Source organism: Urocampus carinirostris, chromosome 3 (genome assembly GCF_059441175.1).
Source record: "Urocampus carinirostris isolate Australia breed hairy pipefish chromosome 3, RoL_Ucar_1.0, whole genome shotgun sequence".
NCBI lineage: Eukaryota > Metazoa > Chordata > Actinopteri > Syngnathiformes > Syngnathidae > Urocampus > Urocampus carinirostris.
Genome location: NC_142351.1, coordinates 15648031 through 15669558, shown reverse-complemented (window position 1 = coordinate 15669558; position 21528 = coordinate 15648031). Strand labels below are relative to the sequence as shown.

At 40.8% G+C, this 21528-nt stretch overlaps 2 protein-coding genes across 8 annotated transcripts in view; both read left to right on the top strand.

Annotated features, from left to right (window-relative positions):
• The window catches only part of LOC148368920 (IQ motif and SEC7 domain-containing protein 1-like), a 222316-nt gene extending 220378 nt beyond the window's left edge, over nt 1-1938 (top strand). For 5 of the 6 annotated variants that reach the window (XM_088330830.1, XM_088330831.1, XM_088330832.1 and 2 more), the window contains one exon: nt 633-1938. In XM_088330830.1, coding sequence (XP_088186956.1) covers nt 633-1157 — 525 coding nt within the window. In that variant the 3' untranslated portion in view covers nt 1158-1938. The remainder of the gene's footprint in view (nt 1-632) is intronic. The other variant, XM_088330835.1, reaches the window with a different exon arrangement.
• A 5725-nt stretch (nt 1939-7663) lies between these two features.
• Nucleotides 7664-18839, top strand: gp9 (glycoprotein IX platelet). Of its 2 annotated transcripts, XM_088329802.1 has the most exons (4): nt 7664-7742; nt 7845-7983; nt 8758-8961; nt 17846-18839. In XM_088329802.1, the coding sequence occupies exon 4, from the start codon at nt 17847-17849 to the stop codon at nt 18576-18578; it is 732 nt and encodes a 243-aa protein (XP_088185928.1). In that variant the 5' UTR covers nt 7664-7742; nt 7845-7983; nt 8758-8961; nt 17846; the 3' UTR covers nt 18579-18839. The 2 variants fall into 2 exon arrangements, with proteins under 2 accessions (XP_088185928.1, XP_088185927.1); XM_088329801.1 differs by lacking the exons at nt 7664-7742; nt 7845-7983 and having other exon boundaries at nt 8630-8961.
• The last annotated feature ends 2689 nt before the right edge of the window (nt 18840-21528 follow it).

Genomic DNA, 21528 nt, shown 5'->3' with positions numbered 1-21528 from the left:
TTTACATTTGGTTACCTTTTCTCTTAGGCAGTAACTTTATAAAGACTCTTCTCTGTCCAGAGCACTCTTGACCTAAAACTTTTCCACAACAATAGGGAGGTTGGATTAGCGGGGCTTGAAATCTGAAATCGTCTGGATAGGCTAAAAATTTCTCCTTTGCACCATTTGCTCATGAATTCATGTGTTGTCTTGAAGTCTGGGAAAAGTCCTATTCTACTTTCAACAGCCTCTAACCTGAAGCATGACTCAATGGATGGGAGTTTGATGAACGGGTAGCAGGATCAGGCGGCCGGCTAACATTTCCTGATGAATGCTAACTGGCGGATGACTAGTTAGCCCAGCCCAGCCCGTTCCGTCATGTCCTTGCATGCGTTCCAACGCTGAACTCGGTTGACTTCTACTAAGACGCATGTGTGACTCTGCCACACAAACTCTCCAGACACAAAAGCACTGTGACATTTCTGAAGTCCACTTTGACATTCTTTTGCCCTCAAATTGCAGGTCATGAAGAAGTTTTAGTTTGTCATTTGCATGCCCCAAAACATTTTGCTACTTGAGATAGGATAGCTTTGCAAGAGCTAACTCTGTGCTCCATGTCTGACGCTTGCGCCGGTGCCTTTTCATCTCTGCAGGGGTCCATCATTAGCAGCCCACACACACGCCGAAGAGCCGCCACTCCACGCGAAGGCACCTCCCGCGAGCTCCCACCACTCCCCAACTCGGCCTCCACCTCCATCTTGGGCTCACTCTTCGGAAGCAAGCGGGGCAAGCTGCCCCCACAAAGCCACGGGCCCCACCCTCCACCCGGTCATCCCACGCTCATCTCCCACAAACCCCACCCGACCAACCTGCACCACACGGCTCAGGTGGTGCACGCCGCACCACTGCCACTCCACGGCCACCGCCCGCAGTACTGCCAAGTCCCCCAGAACCCACCGCCTTACCACCACCACCACCACTACCATCCGCCACCACACACGCAGTTCCACAAGCACCCTGCCTACTCCTCACACGGTCATCAGCACAGCCACTACGGCCAGCACCCGCATCACAGCGCCCACCCGCAACACGCGCCCCATCACCACGGCAGCCAGCAGGCGGGTACCGCGCCCGGCGGACCCAAAAGCAAACACAGCGGCATCAGCACAGTGGTGTGATGACTGGGACTGTTTATGACACCAAAGGGACTGAGCGACTGGGCCAATCCATATGGCCTGTCCACTGTGTTTGATTGCTGCTGCCTGGAAAAGCACCGGCAGGCACTGTTCAACCTCTATGTTCAATAGCATATTTTCCGCACTATAAGGCGCACCGGATTACAAGGCGTACCTCAAAAATAGTCTTTTGTCATTTATTTTTCAAACATAATTTACAACGGACTCTTTGCCGCTTAAAATTCAGTACAGTTAGAAAGAAATACTGTGTGTACAGGCATATATTACTGCATCACCTCACATTATTATAAATTACGCATTAATATGTGTCGCTAACCAAGTTCGCAATTCATTGTATGCAATGGAAATTAAACTCGATCAGTGGAGGTGAGAGCGCTAACAAACAAACACTAGACCACCAGTGACACAGCTGACATACGAAATGGCAATAGAGCTTATCTCATTATCATTTTTACCCTCTCTGCCAGAAACACAGATTTGCCTTGTGCTTTCTAATAGGTTAAACAGTCTCCCCACTTCTTTACATCTGCATCAATGACCTATCGGTTTAATATGTATGTTTGTATGGTATTCTGTTAAAAACTTTTTGTTCTCCATTCTCTGACATTTCTTGCTGAACAAGTGGAGCAAGTGTTTGAGCTATCAGAATGCACTATGCAAGTCAGTTTTCCTGACGACAAAGGTAGTGTGATAATAAGATAATGTCTTGTCACATGTCATTTGTATCACGGGTGGTCAAGTGGTAAAGTGTCGTCACTACTCTTACTCCGGGTTGATTCCCGTTGCATACAATGTTTTGCAATTTAGATTTGAGATGTATATCAATTTGCTCAGTCATACTTTTGTAAAGTATGGTATTACTATAAAACCTTAAATGGTAGCTCATACACATTAACTGCTGTATGCATTTCCAATCTTATCAGTTGTATTCTGCGGTATATAAGGCAAATCGGGTTATAAGGCGCACTCTCAGACTATATATAGTCCGGAAAATACGGTATAAACAAAAAGGACAATTGGACCACTGTTTCCCACCAGGGGCCTTGATTATTTCTAGCTTGTTTGATTCCGGGTTCTCTCTCCCTTTGTTTCGTCCACCTTACCTTCTCACTGGGTGGCGGCGGGTGGATCTGTACAGGAAGATGCCCCTCATCGATCACAACACACACAAACATCGTTGGGCTGCCCACCTCCATATAATCAAGAGTAAAGAGACCCTGCCATGTCAACCCCTTTTCCGGTTTGCCAGTCCAACCGGTGAAGCTCATGTGTAATTAAGACGTAATGGTTTGGAGACAGGTAAGCCAAGTCCGAGTCATATTAGTTATAGTGCTGTATTTACTGTAGATGACAGTTGTATGTGTTGTCTCCTAGCGCTCATACATAAATGTGCCAATTATTAGTGCATAAACTATTTAGACTTCCTGTACAGTATGTCGTGCATAATTTGAAAGATTACTTACAGTTATTACTATCAGCAAAAAGTATCAGTGTTATACTGACTCTGGAGAGGAGCAAGTCGTCGACGTGGAAGCCTCGGTTTTGATGTTTGGCCTTTCCAAAAGAGGAGGAGGAAGAGCTTCAAGATGGCAGCTGTTGAATATGCACATCGGCCGCCACGTTTGAACTACAAAATTTGTCATTGCGACAGATAGAACGATGTTCCGTCAACAACAGCTGCTATCTCCACTCATGAAATCCAACTAGAAACTCTCACTAATTCGTTTTTCCTTCTCCAACCGCGTTTTGGCGAGTAACCTAAATCTGTTTTATTTTTGTATGATATGTGCAATATCTTTGTACCAATTAGGATCAAGCAAAGTGTCCCAAAGTGTTTTTGTGTCATTATTTATTTTTTCAGCCCCTCTCCGTCTAAATGAATGCTCGCTGAAGGCTCAGAGCCCAGTAGAATGTCTAGTGATTATTTTTTTTTGCATGTATTGTTATTGATGTGAGGGTCTCCTCTGCACATTGTAAAACAAATCAGTGTTACCATTGCAAGTTTAAGTGCAATCATGTTCCCAAATGCAGACTTGTATTCAGAGTAGAAGCCTATGTGGTCCAGGAAGACATCCAGGTGATAGAATACCCCCTCCCCCCAGTGCGCACACACGAATCCCACCCTCAAATCGAGAAATATTATAAATACCGACAAAAGGGAGATTAAGAAAGGTAGAATGTGTGTATATATATTTTTGGAGGAATACTTGGGCTCAGCAGATATATTTTGCTGGATAAGCACATATAAAATGTTTTGTTTCAATAAATGCAGTTACACAGCAGAAATGTAAACTCAGCAAAGAAACTTGGAGTATGTAAAGAATAACTTTATACATTCAACAGAGTCTATTCTAGTGTGTATATTGGTACAAGTAGATCATTTGTTCCATTATTCAGGTTCTACAGGTATATTAAGAAATCCATGACCATCAATCAGGCATCCACATTGCAGGTTATCACATATCGGACAGGAGCTGTCAATTGAAAGTGTCATATTGATTTTTCGTTGTTGCTGTTATTGTTGTTTTGCTATTCTTTGGACCCTCAAGTCCCGTTCACATTGGCATGTGTTGTCTACAGTCATTTCTTTGTAAAAAGAAACCCCAACAATGCACTGCATGGATCTGATGCATCACAAGTCCTTTTCACTGTGAGACAAAAGGGTTGAAAGGGAGGAAATTAGCCTATCATAGAAATTGTCTTAGTTGCTTTTTTTTCTTCAATTGCGATTGATATAATTTGTTTGTTTGTTTTTCTATGGTTTGGAGTTCACCAACGTTGCTGTGTTCTTGCTGTTTTTTTTTTGGAGTGTTAAGCCGGTTAATATTGAAGCTCAGCATGCATTTCATCAACAAAGCCATTGTGTGTACATTGTAAACATGAAGAACATTGCACTTCCTTCACTGAGGGTTTTCAGTGTGTAAATATGAGATTTGACTGTACTCTAACTGCTTGGAAGGAAAATGCATCTGTCATTAAGGTGTAAAGGGACCAAGTTGGTGGTTATATGATACTGTACATATTGTGAATATGATCCATACTCTATTCTGATATCTACAGTTTTGATCAGGATTGAAAAACATCACCTCATAAAATGAGTGAGGGCTGAACATATCGATTGTCTCGGGAACCGACATTTGCTGTAGAGATCAAATGCAGACTGTTAGAAAAGTTTGCCTTCATTCACATTATGCTCCTTCTGCGCAACACACACAAACACACACCGGACGAATGCATCTTAACGCAAGCTACTCGGTCTGGTCTAAGACTTCATTAGAAGAAGAAAAACAAAGCAAATAAGGAAAACACACGAATGGCCTCATTTAAGTGTGCATTCTGTTTGTACAGTGAGTAGTGAGTCAGTAAGACCCCAGTTATTGTAAAACATCCAACCGTGACAATGTTGAGAACGCAAAATAAACAAATATGACTTATGGTAAGGGTTGTGTCAATTTTACTTGCCCAATGTGTTTCATTGTATTATTTTTGTTTTTGTTTTTGTTTTTTTAATATATATATATCAGAGCCATGTCCCCCTAGTGCAGGGGTGTCAAACTCATTCCAACTCGGGGGCCACACGATAGAACAAACATTCTGTCGGGGGCCGGACTAGTAGAAGAGAAAGAAAAAAAGAGATAAAGAAATAACAGAAAGAGGGAGGGAAAAGGAGAGAGGGCGGGACAAAGAAAGAAAAAAAGGGAGAGAGCGTGAGAAACAAAAGAGATAAAAAGAGAAGTCGTGAGAGAGGGGGAAAGAAAAGGACAGGAAGAAAGAAATCCAAAGAGAAATAGAAAGACAGAAGGAGAGAAAAAAATAAAAGCGCGAAGGGTAGGAAGAGAGAAAGAGAAAAGAGAGAAAAGGAAAAAGGAAGTGAGAGCAAAAGAAGTAAAAAGACACAGAGAGAGAAAGAGACAATGAGCAACAAAGGAAGAGAAAAAGAGAGACACAGAGAGTGAAGGAGACAGAGTGGGAGAAAAGGGGTGGAAAAGAGAGAGAGAGAGGGAAAAGAAAGGGTGAGGAAGAAACAAAATCCAAAGAGAAATAGAAAGACCGAAGGAGAGAAAAGAGAAAAGAAAGCGCGAAGGGTGGGAAGAGAGAAAAAGAAAAGAGAGAAAATGAAAAAAGGAAGTTGGAGCAAAAGAGCTTAAAAGACACCGAGAGAGAAAGAGACAAAGAGCAACAAAAGGAGAGAAAGAAGAGACACAGAGAGTGAAAGAGACAGAGTGGGAGAAAGGGGGTGGGAAAGAGAGAGAGAGAGAGAGAGAGAGAGAGAGAGAGAGAGAGAGGAGGGGGAAAAGACAAGGAGAGGAAGAAACAAAATCCAAAGAGAAATAGAAAGACAGAAGGAGAGAAAAAAAGAAAAGAAAGCGCGAAGGGTAGGAAGAGAGAAAGAGAAAAGAGAGAAAAGGAAAAAGGAAGTGAGAGCAAAAGAAGTTAAAAAGACACAGAGAGAAAAAGAGACAATGAGCAACAAAGGAAGAGAAAAAGAGAGACACAGAGAGTGAAAGAGACAGAAACAGAGTGGGAGAAAAGGGGTGGAGAAGAAAGAGCGAGAGAGAGAGAGAGAGAGAGAGAGAGAGAGAAATAAATACAAGTACAGTGTCTTTGTTCGAGGCACCTGGCTTTGGCAACATCAAGTTGACCTATTTCAACCTGCAGCTTGTTTTTCTCTTGCGCTTCTCTGAGTGTTGTCTCGCGGGCCGGATTCAATCCCTTAGCGGGCCTGACCTGGCCCGCGGGCCGCCTTTTTGACACCTGTGCCCTAGTGGGAGGTGGCTAGAGTCTTTTTCTGACTCTTTCTGGGAAATCGATACAGAGGAGGGGATTCCCAGCCCCCTCGCCCAACCCAACTGATGTTTTGGGAGTCATTAGGTGACCAAACCCCCTAATTCCAACCCCTAATGCCGAGCGCCAAGCAGGGAGGCAATGAGTACCAATGTTGTAAGTCTTAGGTATGACCCGGCCGAGGCTTGAACCAGCGACTTCCCAGTCTCAGGCCACCGAGCTGGTTCTTTTGTAGTCCAGTATTTTTTCAACCACTGTGCCGTTAGACCTTATCTAGTGTGCCACGGGAGATTGCCCAAACTTACCTTTGCAAATAATCATGCACTTGTTCAGTTTGTCTGCTTTCTTCCAGTGATCACTAGAGTATCTGTAACATTCATCATCATCAACTGCTCATGTCAGGACCAGAACGGAGACAGGACCCACTTGCGTTGCGTTTCTCACAAGATTTATTGGAAGAAAGAGAAATTGATTGCTGGACGCGAGAAGCAGGTCGTTCTGAACGCGGAAGTGGATCTTCCGTGTCAAGCGATGGCGGTGTCAGGAACAGGAAAACGGGTCAGTAGCCGGGACAGGAGAGCAAAAACACGGTCGGGGTCGGAAGCGAGTCGTAAGCCAAGAAAGGAGAGTAGACGTGGTCGGAGACAAAAAGAGGTCAAAAGCCAGGACGGGAGAGTAGACATGGTCAGTATTAAAAACGGGTCGAAGGCGGGGGACAGACAGGAGCAAAAACAGATGGGAGTCAGGGTCGGAAAAGGCTTGCTGACTGAGATTCGCAGACGGACTGACGAAAGGCGACAGACAGTAGTGGGTTTAAATAGGGACAGGGAGCCAATCAGAGTCCGAGGCAGTTGGCGCCAAAGGAGCGGACACAGGTGATTCACATCAGTAATCATGACAGCTCATGAGGTTTTTCAAGAAAGGATATTTAATAACTCGTTTGAGGTGTCCTAAAAAGTTGAAAGTAGATTGATTTCTCTCCTAAGTAAGTATATTTTAACAATGCCCCACTGAGTTGAAAAACTCTTTATATACAGTATATCTACTTATACTGAACCTATCTGCTTTTATTTTTCTTTTGGCTTTTCCAGCACACATAACACATGAGAAAGCAGGAAAGGGGGGAGGGCCGGGCGGTTTTGTGTGGAGGGATTTTATGCTCGTCATCAGAGTTTCTTTGTTTAAGTAGCATGAAAATGGTAAAAGTAAGAAAAGGCCTGTTTCAAATACTGTCCAAACTACAACCCAAACCCCAAAAAGATGAAAAAAATTATTTGAGCTGTTCTAAGAAATGCATTTACTTGATGGATGAGCTGCGATTATGACTTTAAGCCAGGAGATGGCGGCAGAGAGTAACAAAGTTTGAAATTCCAGACAGCATCTTTAAAGACTTCACTGCAAAAACACTGACATAAGAGTAAAAAGCTTCCACCTAATTATCTTGATTACGAATATTATTGTCTTATTTTACTACAAAAAAGACAACAAAAAAGTTGGATCATAGTAAAAAAAGATTTTCCACTGACAGGTATTTTACACTCATTTCGAGCATACAGACCTACTTACGACCATTTGACTTGTGAAAAATGGTAGATACGAACATTTTTTTCGGGATGTCGAAAAATATCCCAACATTGCAGTAAGTTAAATTTTGTATTGTGTGCTCCTTTTTCCGAGTACAGGACAGAACTGTAGTGCTTCTTTCCGCCGCTACCACCCTGTGGCGCTGTGAGAGGTCACCGAGCATCCACCACGAAGAAGAAATCCGCTTCAACTTCCTAGGTTGTCTGTAAACATACTGTACTGTATCTCCTGCGCGCTAAGAACTTTGACATTTTTATTGTTTAATATCTCGTGCATCCATTTAATATGGTTGGTGTAAAGTGTAAAGAAGAGGCGAACGGTTTCATTTGAAACAAAAGTGGAATAAGAAAGCTTGATGCGGTTGAAAGAAGGGTTGGATGGCTTTTTTTCGGCCACTTTCTACCACGGAGGAGGAACCCTTGAAGCCCAACTTTCAAAAGTAAGTTAAACTTTGCTTTAATTATCTTTATAGAACATATTGTTTTATGAAGTGTTTATTTTTTTTAGTAGAAAACAATACAGGTTACTTATACAAGCCTTAAACATACTTATATCAACCTTAAGCATACATTTCATACAAAATAAAGCACTAAATCAACTTACGAACAAATTTAAGTTACGAACGATCGTCTGGAACCTCGTAGCGTCTATATATATATTTTTTTCTAATTTATATATATATTTTTACATGTACACAGAGTAAAACGTGAAAATGAGTGTACAAATATAATCTAAAATACACCTAAATCATTTACCAAAATGAATTCCCCTCCTGAGTCACAGTGAAAGACGTTTCATTGTAAATCTCAGTAAAATGATCATTTCAGGTTTAAGAAAATACCTAAACATGGTGTCGTGAAATAATTTTTATATATTTCCGACAGACGGCGTGCTTTGAGACTTTAAAAAAAATGGCCTTGGCTCCAAAAAGGTTGAGTAACACTGCTGTAGTATGTCTTAATGTGTTACAGGGGTTGCACCTGAGGACAGTTGCCAGTACAGGTTAAAAGTACACATGTAACATATTACTTTTTTCCTGAAATTGCGGGAGTCAGCCAAATTTCCAATTAAATAATAGAAATTTTAGTTCTCATTTGCCTTTTAAAGTATGTTTGTTGCGTAAAAGGTACTACTGACAGACTACGTAGGCGAGAGAAGTCGTAGGGTTCTCCTCGAGTTGGCAGCACCTCCCATTTGCTGTCTTTTCTTTCAGATAAAGCCTTATCTCATCCCAACAGAGGGATTTCCATCATAGTACACCGCCGCCGACAGGCACTGCTTTTGTGTAAACAACACAGCAGAGATGAAAATTCAACTCCTCGATTTAACACTGGTCCACTAGAGTCAACCCATACAGAGAATTCAAGGATGACAATTGAAATGCTGCAAAACCTCACTGCTGGATTGACCCCGGAAGGTTTGTTTGGTTGATGTGTTTAATTATGGTTTCAAATGTTAATTAAGACCTTGCACATTGTGTTGGCTACTTTTTCCTGTGCTGCATAGAGATTAAGATTTTGCACTGTCATATGACGGCATATTTGCACCTCTTCGGACACTTTATACATAGTCGACACTAGCTCAATACTGTTTTTAATCACACAAATTTTCTTACCGTATTTTATTCTGTCTTTTTATTGTACATATTTTTCTTATTCTTATTCATGTGTGCACTTGCAGTGGTGCTCAAATTTCGTTATACTTGTATAAAGGCATTTAATTCTTTAAATCATGAGTGACGCACACCGGAGGTGCCAATTTGAGGTGGAAATTACTTTCCTTTAATTTCTATGTCGTTAAGGGAAGGGAATTCCGTCTCTTTTTCGAGAAGCGGCTCTTTCGGCTCGACTCACTAAAAAGATCCAGCTCTTTCGGATTCCCAGGTCGTAAAAAAAGAAAAGTGCAAGAAGAAAGAAGTAGAAAACTAGTAAGAAGGAAACAAAAGAAGAAACAACAAAAGAAAAAAGGTAAAAGTGAGAAAACAAAATATAACTTAAAAACAGTGAGCAGTCGTTTATTGCAGGGGTTATTTTCCAAAAAGATTGCAGGGGTGTCAAACTCATTTTAACTCGGGGGGCCACACGATAGAACAAACATTCTGTCGGGAACTGGACTGGTAGATTAAAGAGAGATAAAGAAATAAGAGAAAGAGGGAGGGAAAAGGAGAGAGGGTGGGACAAATAAAGAGAGAGAGGGAGAGAGCATGAGAAACAAAAGAGATAAAAAGAGAAGTCGTGAGAGAGGGGGAAAGAAAGGGAGCAGAAGAAAGAAACCCAAAGGGAAATAAAAAGAAAGAAGGAGAGAAGAGAGAAAAGAAAGCGCGAATGTTATGAAGAGAGAACGAGAAAAGGAAAAAAGGAAGTTAGAGCAAAAGAAGTTAAAAAGACACAGAGAGGGTAAGAGACAAAGACCAACAAAGGAAGAGAAAAAGAGAGACACAGAGAGTGACTGAGACAGAAAATGGGAGAAAAGGGATTGAAAAGAGGGAGAGAAAGAGAGAGAGAAAGAAAAAGAAATACAAGTACAGTGTCTTTGTTCAAGGCACCTTTCTTTGGCAACATCAAGTTGACATATTTCAACCTGCAGCTTGTTTTTCTCTTGCGCTTCTCTGAGTGTGGTCTCGCAGGCCGGATTCACTCCCTTAGCGGGCCGCGTGTTTGACACCTGTGGTTTATTGGGTAGAAATTGATTTTTTTTTAATCAGTATCGAATTAATTACTCTAGTTTACATTGAACAAACCCTTTTACGGGTCCACACGTTCATTTAATCATTAAAAGGACTGCATGCTGTACTTTTAAACATCCATCCCTCCATCCATTATTTGTACCGCTTATCCTCAGTAGGGTCGCGGGGGTGCTGGAGCCTATCCCAGCTTTCTTCAGGCAGTGGGCAGAGGACACCTTGAACTGGTTGCCAGAGTGTCGCAGAGCATAGACAATTCGCTCGGGACAATTTGGACCGGCCAATTAACCCATCATGCATGTTTTGGGAATATGGGAGGAAACCGGAGTGCCCGGAGGAAACCCACGCAAGCACGGGGAGAACGTGCACACAGGAGGTTCGATCTCATGACCTCAGAACTGTGCCGCACACGCGCTAACCACTGCGACCCCGTGCTGCCCTACTTGTAAACAATTATGTATTAATTATTTTATTTATACCTACCCCCTTAGGGACTGTTTAGCCAAAATGCAGAACACAATGTAGGATGAAAGTCCATGAAGCAGCAAGACCGTGAAATGTAAACCGTGTTATAGCGAGGGATGACTGTATACATTACATTACGCATGTCCTTTTGTGCTATACGGTGACCCCTAGCAGCGTAAAAGTACTTAAATCGTTTTGTTTCATATATGATATAAGTGCACATAAAAATGGTATATAAATCAGTGTCTGAAACTCATGACAAAATGTTACCGAACACCAGGGCAGACAACTCTGAAAAGTTGCTTGCCCGGCCATAAAGTTGCCTGCCCCATTTGTCACAACTTGAAACACAAGAAGACTAATCGCCAAAAAAAAAAAAAAAAACATTGTTGCAAAGTATTAAGGATTGATAATCAGAATATATAACAAACCGACACTTTAAAGTTAAGTTTATTATAAATCTACGTATAATATCCATTGCATGTATATGACATCGCTGTTTTCCATCTGCCATCAGTATGTACCTGTATTAACTCATCTTCATTCATGCAATGTTTGCAATGCGTTGTCTGCTACAAGCCACGTGAACTCCTCTTTCCATGATGCTTTTAATGTACGTTTACGTTTTGTAGCGTCATAAATTTTCTTAGCTTCTTTTGAATATTTCTTCTGGGGCTGAGGTTTTGGCTTGATTCCTAACCACTTATCCATTTTTCTTGTGTTTTCTGTGCGTCTACTTTGGAAATCTGCAAATGTATGACCTTATAACGCTCGGGACGGTCCGGAAGCATGAAGTTATTCGATGCAGGCTCTTGATCGGCTGCCGAGTATGCAAATTGCCAAACAAACCGAAATTCCGACATTTCCAAACCGAAGATTTCGAAATCGGAAAAAAAGGAAACGTTTGAAAACAACAAAAAACAAAACAAAAACTCTCGTTTTTTTTTTTTCTTTTTCTTGAAAAAGTTGTACCCTCAACGTAAAAGATGCATGCCCCGGGCTGACGTTAGTTCAAACACTGTTATTTCCTCACTTGCTCTAAATTCAGTGTTACTTATTATAAGTAGCAGTATATTTAGGAATATATAATTTATTTATATATAATTAATATAATGTAATATAATATAATATGGGGAAAACATATAAGTTAACCTGTATGAAATAGATATTTTGATTCCTTATTAAGTATGAATAATGTACCAATATCTGATAAAGTTCTGATTGTTTTTTTACTACATCCTTTATTTGGAGTGGGGTTTTTTTTGCTTTAAACACACAAAATCAATGTATTTAATGTGTGTCTTTATTTCTGTTTACAGTAACATACGGCAGCTCAGATAAATGTCAAAGAAGTGTTAGCGGGACTAATAAATAATAATAATTGTTATGAGCACTATAATACTGACATAAATGGATCAGAAAGTGGTTATTTAAATGAATTATGTGGAAATACGTCCCTTCAAGACATTTTATAAGGGTTCCTATACTGTGGCGCACGTGCCTTGGCGAAAAAAATATATATATCACACATTCTTATCAAGTGGCATAATACTCTATTTCAGTGTTTTTCAACCAGTATGCCGGGGCACAATATTGTGCTGTGTGACCTTGTCTAGTGTGCCGCTGGAATTTGCCCAATTTTATCTTTCCAAAATTCAGGCCATTGTTCGGTATTTTTGCTATCTTTAGACGAGGAACTGTAATCGTCATTATCAGTAGGTGGCAGTAGATTTGTATGTTCTTTTTATAAACTAATTATCTGCTCATGAGGTAGCAGAGTACATTAAATAACCCGATTTAACAAACCAGTTTAAGATTGCACTGTAAAAAATAAAAATATAAATAATGCACACCATTCTTTTTTATTTTAAGTATTATTTTCTTTTTTTATATACACTAATTATCTGCGTATGAGGTAGTACAGTGAAATATTTGACATAACTTCATTTTCAAACATGTTCGACGGACGGTGTGCCTCGGAACTTTTTTTATAAATAAAAGTTTACCTTGGTTCAAAAAAGGTTGAAAAACACTGCTATATTTAGCCTTACACATCACTAGCAATGATAATTCAAAATAAATATACAGACTTACAGCAGATAATGGATGGATGGATGCATGAATGCTGTATTAATTTGGAAAACATAACCTCCCTAGCTGTCACTCTTACTTAATATGGCAAAAAAAAAGCATAAACACACAGGAATACGATGAGAAAAATCATTCTAAAAATCAATACCAAAAACAAAATGCACTCACAAAAGTTTGAGCAATATCAGTCGCCTGTACACTCCTTGAGGAACACGTTTTATCGAGCTCTCCTATGCTACGACCAAGTTGTGCAACTACTACACACTGTAGAAAATCGTAATATATTTTAAAATGAGAAACAATAATATTTGGAATTTATCACGTCGCTTTCTTTTTTTGTAGTTGTATTTTTTATTGTTTGATGGTTCAATGTCTTTAAACAGATGTGCCTTGTTTGTACTGTGATACAAAAAATCATAATAGGCACATTGTGTATTTTTTAATGCCTCATGAAAAACAAGTATAGCTTAATAATAAACCAAAATGCACATACTATAAATGTGCATTTTTTTTCAAATACTCGTCGGTCAATGAATTTGTATCTATTTTGCATAACATGTGGCTCACCTAAAAGGAGCTGACAGGATTGTCTGCCATCTTGCTGCTGAGGGTACACCTAAAAACCTTGTGAAAGGCTAGCCATAAAATGAGAAGAAGAATGGTACTTTTTTGTCACTTGAGGAGTGGCCATAGTTTGTATTTTTCCTTGTGCTTTGTTGCACTCGTTATCGGTTGCACTGCACAATATAGCGGTTAAATATTAGTGGTTAAATATTACACAGTATCCCTTTAAAACAACAAAACATAAACCTGGCTTTTTTGGATGTTAGATACCAAAAATAGACCTTTTAGAATTAAACTAGTTGGACAGCTATATTATTGAGATCAAATTTCAGCCGTGTTTACAAATGCTTTGCCTCACAATTGGGTACCAACTCCAGGTCCCGATTAGCGCAAACATAAAACTGCTCTATAGGGACGCTATCGCTACCTTTTTTCTAAATGCAAATCCTTTTTGTGAAATTTTTGCAACTGCGCAAAAGCTACGTCCATTCTGTTCAACAACAAAAGGTTGACTCCATTAGAAGACATCCTGAAGAAAGATTTACATCAAAGTCAGAAATCCATATCTACAGTATACCAGAAGTTTAGTTGAAATACATTGTGAGCTCCTGTGCATAGAATGCATTCTATAATAAGGCGGCTTGGATTGTCACACATTGTTACTCCAAACCAGTGGTTCGATATAGTATTTATTAATTTGCCCAAAATCAAGTGCAATTGCACCTCCACTACAGTAGGGGGCAGTGGCGCTTTCATTCACAAAGTGTATTGTTTTTTTTTTAGGATCAATTTCATCTCATCTCATCTCACTAGCTACACCACTTATCCTCAGTAGGGTCGCGGGGGTGCTGGAGCCTATTCCAGCAATTATCGGGCAGTGGGCAGGGGACACCCTGAACTGGTTGCCAGCCAATCGCAGGGCACACAGGGACAGACAACTCACTCGCCCATTCACACCTAGGGACAATTTGGACCGGCCAATCCACCTGAAATGCATGTCTTTGGAATGTGGGAGGAAACCGGAGTGCCCGGAGGAAACCCACGCAAGCACGGGGAGAACATACAAACTCCGCACAGGAAGTCTGGAGCTGGATTTGAACCCACACAGGAGGTTCCCAAGACATGAACTGTGCCACACATGCGCTAACCAGTGCGACGTATGATGTATGAAGTGCCGACCGACCCACCCATTGAAAAGTGAACGATTTTGGGCATCGCATATATGGGATCCCGTTCATACAATAGTGCACAGGTGTCAAACAGGCGGCCCGCGGGCCAGATCAGGCCCACCAATGGTTTAAATCCGGCCCGCAAGACAACAGTGAGAGAAGCGCGAGAGGAAACTGAGCTGTAGTTTTAAATATTTCCACCGGATGTCACCAAAGCTAGGTAACACTTGCAAAACAATTGTGGTAGTATTTCTCCATTTCTCTCTGACTCACTTCTTTTTGATTTATTTCTCCCTCTTTTTCTTTCTCCTGTTCACTCTCTCTTTCGCTCTCTTTTTCTCTTTTCTCTATTTCTCTCTCACTCTCTAACTCTTTCATTTTCTCTGTCTTGCTCTCTTTTTATTTTCTGTCTCTAATTTATACTTTAATTCTCTTTCTTTCCATTTTCTTTCTCACCCTCTTTCCCGTTTTTGACCTCTCTCTCTCTCACCTCACTTTGTCTCTTTTTCTCTTGCTGACTCTTTTTCTTTCTGTCGTTTCACTTCTCTTATTCTTTCTCTTTTCACTTTCTTTTTCTCTCTATATTCATTTCCTTCTTTCTTCATTCATATCTCTATTCTGCTCTCTCTTTTTCTCTCACTGTTACTCTGTCTCCCTTGTTCTCCCTATCTGTTTATTGCTCTCTCTTTCCCTCCCTTTCTTTCACTCTCTTTTTATCCCTCTCTCTTTCTCTTAAATTTACTAGTCCGGCCCCCGTGAGATTTTTTTATAACATTTGTGGCCCCCAGCTAAAACGAGTTTGACACCCCTGTGTGTATGTCACAGACACTAGCGTGGACTCTGCTGCCCCCTACAGCACAAAACGTGTGCTTCAGTTCCCATGGAGCAGCCCCTCCTAGCAGGGAGATGACGCGTAGCGGTGGCAAATGATTTGCGCATGCGCCCTAAAGGCAAGTTGTATTTGGAGTGCAAAGTGTCTGCGTGCGTGGACGTGTGCGTGTATGGGTGTGCGCGTGTGCGCGCGCGCGCACGCCGCACATAATGTTAAACGCATCCCTCTGTTGTCGTGAAGGGAATTCCGTCTCTTTTTTCGAGAAGCGGCTTTTTCGGCTCGACTCACTAAAAAGACCCGGTTCTTTCGGATTCCCAGGTTGTAAAAAGAGAAATGCAAGAGGAAGAAAGTAGAAAGCTAGTCAAAAAAGAAAAAAAAAGAAATAACAAAAGAAAAAAAGGTCAAATGTGAGAAAACAAAGAAGTAGGAAAAAATAAGAAAGAGGGGAAAAAGCAAAAAAAAGGAGGTAAATCGGGAGAAATGAAACAAAGGAGTAAAAAATGTGAAAACAAAGTAAAAAGCTGGGGGGGGTACAAAAGAATAAAAATAAAAAAGGAGACAACGAGAGTTGCTGAGACTTGGAGTTATATTTTAGGTTAATTTAAAAAATGTGTGTAAAAATGCTCTCCGTACCCGGCCCATGGGGCGCAGTTTGGGAACCACTGGTGTAGTTTAACTGAAAACATGTGCTACAAAGCACAAGGAAAAATACAAACTACAGAGATTAAAAGAGACCAAAAAGCCCCATTTTACTTCTGTTTCTTGCCCAGTCTTTTTGAGGTTGGTGGGTTGTCGTAGCGGCAAGATGGCGTACAATTCTGTCCGCTCTTTAGGTGAGACTAACTTTTTGTAAAACTAATTTCTCTGCCAATACATTTTTTATCTATGTTTACATTATAGTTCATGTATTTTTGTCTATTATTTAAATCCATATTAAACTTGTTTAAATGAATAGTTTTTTTACTACTAGGAGACGCTTAAATAACACAGTTCCTTTAAGTAAGCCGAGTTATTTACTTGTAGTTACCCGAGCTGTTTTGTTTCTAAGCAGGGCTGAAGTTGTACAGACATGTTTCAGGTTTGTTTATGAATTGGCTTAACAACTGTGTCACTCAAAAACAATTTAATTTGACTCCAAGCCTTCTGGAACTTGTTCAATTGTGCAAATAAAATGGCCTACAATCTTATCCCTCCTGCTTTCATAGCTTTTCCAAGATTGGTCCCAACAGTAGAAAAAACCCGAAATACAGTGGGACCTCGCTACTTCGCAGTTCCAAATAATAATAATAAAAAAGAATATATATATATATATATCTCATCTCATTAGCCGTACCGCTTATCCTCATTAGGGTCGCAGGGGGCTGGAGCCCATCCCAGCCATCTCCGGGCAGTGGGCAGGGGACACCCTGAACTGGTTGCCAGCCAATCGCAGGGCACACGGGGACAGACAACTCACTCGCTCATTCACACCTAGGGACAATTTGGACCGGCCAATTCACCTGAAATGCATGTCTTTGGAATGTGGGAGGAAACCGGAGTGCCCGGAGGAAACCCACGCAAGCACGGGGAGAACATACAAACTCCGCACAGTAAGGCCGGGAGCTGGATTTGAACCCACGACAGGTTCCCATGACATGAACTGTGCCGCACAAGCGCTAACCACTGCGCCGCCGTGCTGCCCATATATATATATATATATATATATGTATATATATATATAATTACATATATATATATATATTTATTTATTTATTTTTTTAGAAGCATTTTTGAAGGGGCGTAGGTTCAGAGCTTCGCAGGTCTAAAAAAATAATAATAAAATAAAATGATTTTTTTTTTTTAAATTAAATTTTATTTTATTTTATTTTTATTTTTTTTAAAGCACTTTTGAAGGGGCGTCGCTACTTTGTGGTTCCACGTTAGCGGGTTCAGAGCTTCGCAGGTCTAAAAGATAATAATAATAAAATAAAATAATAAAAAGAATATGTATATTTTTTATTTTTTTTAAGCATTTTTGAAGGGGCGTCGCTACTTTGTGGTTCCACGTTCGCGGGTTCAGAGCTTCGTAGGTCTAAAAAAATAATAGTAATAAAATGAAATAATTTAAAAAATATATATATTTTTTTTTTAAGCATTTTTGAAGAGGTGTCGCTACTTCGCGGATTTTCACTTTTCGCAGGTGGTTTTGGTCCCCATTAACCGCGATAACCGAGGGATTACTGTATTGTTTTGATTCACATTTCCATGTAAGCTGTAGAAAAAGTACGAAGATGGTTCTTAAGGGAAAAAACGAGGGTTAAGTATACATTGCACCTCTGCTGGTGTTGGCAGCCTCCTTGAACATCTTTACTGTTTTCCTCCATCCTGCATCATTTGCTTTTAAACAGGTTTCAGATTGTAGGATGTTGTAGTTGTGGTCCCTGGAGTCTTTGGAGATTTTTGTGGTAAAGGGTTATAGAAATAAATATGACATGATGTTTATTTGGTCATCTTACAGGATGCTCTCTGGTCCAGTGGTAGCACGCCTCCTGGTCTGGGTTGCACTGCAAACGGCACCGTCTTTTTGTCAGTCCTGCCAGTGCACCACCCTCCACCCCACGGGTTTGCTTGTCAACTGCACCTCTAACCGCTTCGGGGATTTGCCCCCACTTCCATCGGACGCCACGGAGCTCCTGGCACAGGACAGCGGGCTCACCGGTATCCCCCCCGGCCTGTTTGACAAAGCCGTGGGACTTCGTAGTGTGTCCCTCGCCGGTAATCCTTTCCACTGCGACTGCACCATTGAATACATGAGGAACTGGCTGTTGAGGAACAGGGCTGCAGTCTCTGGGGAGCCCACCTGCTCAAGTCCCAGCTCAGTGGCTCAGAAAGCCATCACGGAACTCACTGATGACTACTTTAGCCATTGTGCTCCGAAAGGCTGCAGGAGTATCACCTCTGCAGTGGCAATTGGAGTAATGCTCTGCGGTGTTATTGTTCTGCTTCTGTGGAGCCTGAAACTGGCCAAAAACTGCACTTTCACACTCGACATTGGGGGAAAACCATCAGAACTTAAGCCGGACTGTTTGTATTCAGATACTGTGAGATACAGAAGGAGGCTGTCAGCTACGAATGAGAATTCTGGACAACTCACAGGGAACCGAGAGAGGCATCCCGTCTGCATGGAGTTACAGCCTCAAATGATACATATTTTGCATAAAAAGCAGAGTATTAAGATTAAGGCTATCTGAGGCATTGTTGACATAAGTTAGATATGAAAACACTACAAAAGGTTCCCATTCAATCACGGTTGGGTAGGGTTACTTTAACTGGATTACTTTCAATTACTTTTGGATTACTCCAATACCAAATATGCTAATAAAATAAAATTACTAAATTTTGTGCAGGCTTGGGGAGTAACGGAATACATGGAACGGCAAAAATGATGTTGGCAAGCTGTTTGGATTTATTTTCATTTTGTTCCTGTCGGATTTTATGTTAGTTTTACCGGAGATCAAAGCCAGGAGAGAAAGCTTACCACGTGTTGTGAGTCACAATTTCATTCATATTTAGTTTCTTTTGTCTTTTATTAGCATATTTGTTTTTTTTTTGGTTTGAACAAATTTATTGACACTAAAAACAGAAAACAATCATGACAATCTCAACAGCAATTAAGTACATTCACAATATTATATTCCAATATTACGTTTGGAGTAATCCAAAAGTAATTGAAAGTAATCCAGTTGAAGTAACCCTACCCAACCCTGCTTTCAATGCAATAGAAAGACTGTAGGATAAAGATACCTTTGTATACTTGAAGGAATTGCAGATCCATCTTTAAATACAACATTCGAAATGCTGAGTTAAATCCAGATGGTTAGAATTCTCATTAAAAACATGTTTAAAAATGTTCAACATGTAATACACATAAAAAATATTCTATAGATGCAGATCCATGCAATGCATTATGGGATTAAAAACTCTTAGAATTATCATTTTCAATGAATCCTTATAATTTCCACATGTTACACTATTTTCTGTAAATGGAGCATTACAAAACTCCAGATGTTAAAAGTTTGCATTAGCGTAGCGTCCCTTACCTAAAAGGAACTTTGTTACCCTCTGCCGCCATCTCCTGGCTTGAAGTCATGATTGCAGAATTAGTCAGCTCATTCATGAAGCCCGTGCAAGTATGTGCATTTTAAAGACGCGCTTGAATAAACTCGACTTTCATCTTTTTGGGGTTTGTGTTTGTGTTTTGACTCTACTAGTCTACTTTCACCATTTTCAACTACACTGAATAATAGAAATAATGAAAACCTGCGGGGAGGAGCATGACATCAGTTTCAGCACTCCCCCTATTCCCCATTCCTCGAGCCTCCTGTGTTCTACTCATCTAATAAAAGTAAGATAAAAGCAGATAGGCGCAGAGAAAAATAAAGCACATGGGAACACTTCTTGGCTTTTGGGATTACCAGAAGACCGGCGCTCTCAGAACGAAGGCTTCGGACCGGAACATAGGGGGAAATCAGATCTGAAAGATATGAGGGAGCAAGTCCATGTATGATTTTGTATGATACTAAGAGAACCTTGAAATCACATCTTAGGCTAACAGGGAGCCAATGCAGGTTAGCCAAAATCGGCGTGATGTGATCAGACTTTTTTGTCCTAGTTAAAAGCCTCGCTGCAGCATTTTGTACCAGCTGAAGACTCTTGATTCTGGACTTCGGGAGGCCGGAGAGTAGTGCATTACAGTAATCGAGACGGGAGGTAACAAACGCGTGAATTATAATCTCAGCATCCGACTGAGACAGTATAGGACGAATTTTAGCAATGAAACAGGACACAAGAAAGCGGCCATGTCACTCGAGTCAGGGTGACACAACACACTTCTGTTCAACAGCAGGGCCCGACAGCTTCACTGGTTTACCCCTGCCGCATCATACGGGTGCCCTGCCCATCCCTTAGAATGCATCCAAACAAAGACAGCAAGTTGAACATTGTTAACAAGTAAAAATAAATATGTTGACAGGCGAGATTCGATGAAGAAATATTAGTAAGCCCAGCTTTTGTTTACGATCCCTACGCTTCGTAAGTTGGTTGGCCACACACAAAGATTCCGTGGCCCTTTGTATTTCTGTAGGGATATGAAAGGTGCCATAAAAATTGCCAAAAGTCAGAGTCAGCCTCGAATTTATAAGTTCCTGGTGAACATAGGCATTGTTGGCCAAGCATTCAGAAGAAAAAGCCAAATGGACAGGAGAACAGTAATATATAGAAATTTAGCTATAGAGCTGTGAGCTGCTGCATCTTCGCTTTAACACATACTCAAAATAGAACTTATTTAACTTTTGACTTTATAAGGACACCTGAAACGACGCACCCCACCTTTGAATTCTGAATAACAGTTCTCATTTTATGGTAATGGATATTAAATTAGCTCTCACCTCAACCACTGAAAAGGTCACAAAGTAACTTTATATTTTTACTTTTAACACCTGCCTCAACCATGAGACCCATTGACTCGCACAGAATGTTGCACTGTTTATTGAAATGCTTTTCCAGGCTCCGGTTTTGTTTCAGTTGATTCTTCTCGAGTTTCTACCCCTTAGTCAACTTCAAGAGGTAAAATGCTAATTTTATTGCCTGTAAGGCCTATGATTGCTATTGGACCTCTTGCATATTCACATGTTCCTCCATTAAGTTCTTCGATGTGTCTGTAAAGTAATTTGAACATTACAGTGTTACCAAACATTGAAAATGATATTTCAGTATCCATCCATCCATTATCTGCACCGCTTATCCTCAGTAGGGTCGCAGGGTGCTGGAGCCCATCCCAGCTATCTTCGGGCAGTGGGTAGGGGACACCCTGAACGGGTTGCCAGCCAATCACAGGGACAGACAACTTATTCGCTCATTCACACCTAGGGACAATTTGGACCGGCCAATCCACCTGAAATGCATGTCTTTGGAATGGACAGGGACAGACAATTTGCTCGCTAGATCACACCTAGGGACAATTTGGACCGACCAATTAAATTCACATGCATGTATTTGGAATGTGGGAGGAAACCGGAGTGCCCGAAGGAAACCCACACAAGCACGGGGAGAACATGCAAACTCCACACAGGAAGGTTTGATCTCATGACCTCAGAACTGTGCCGCACACGCTGCCCCCGAATGATTTCAGTAACAGAGAAA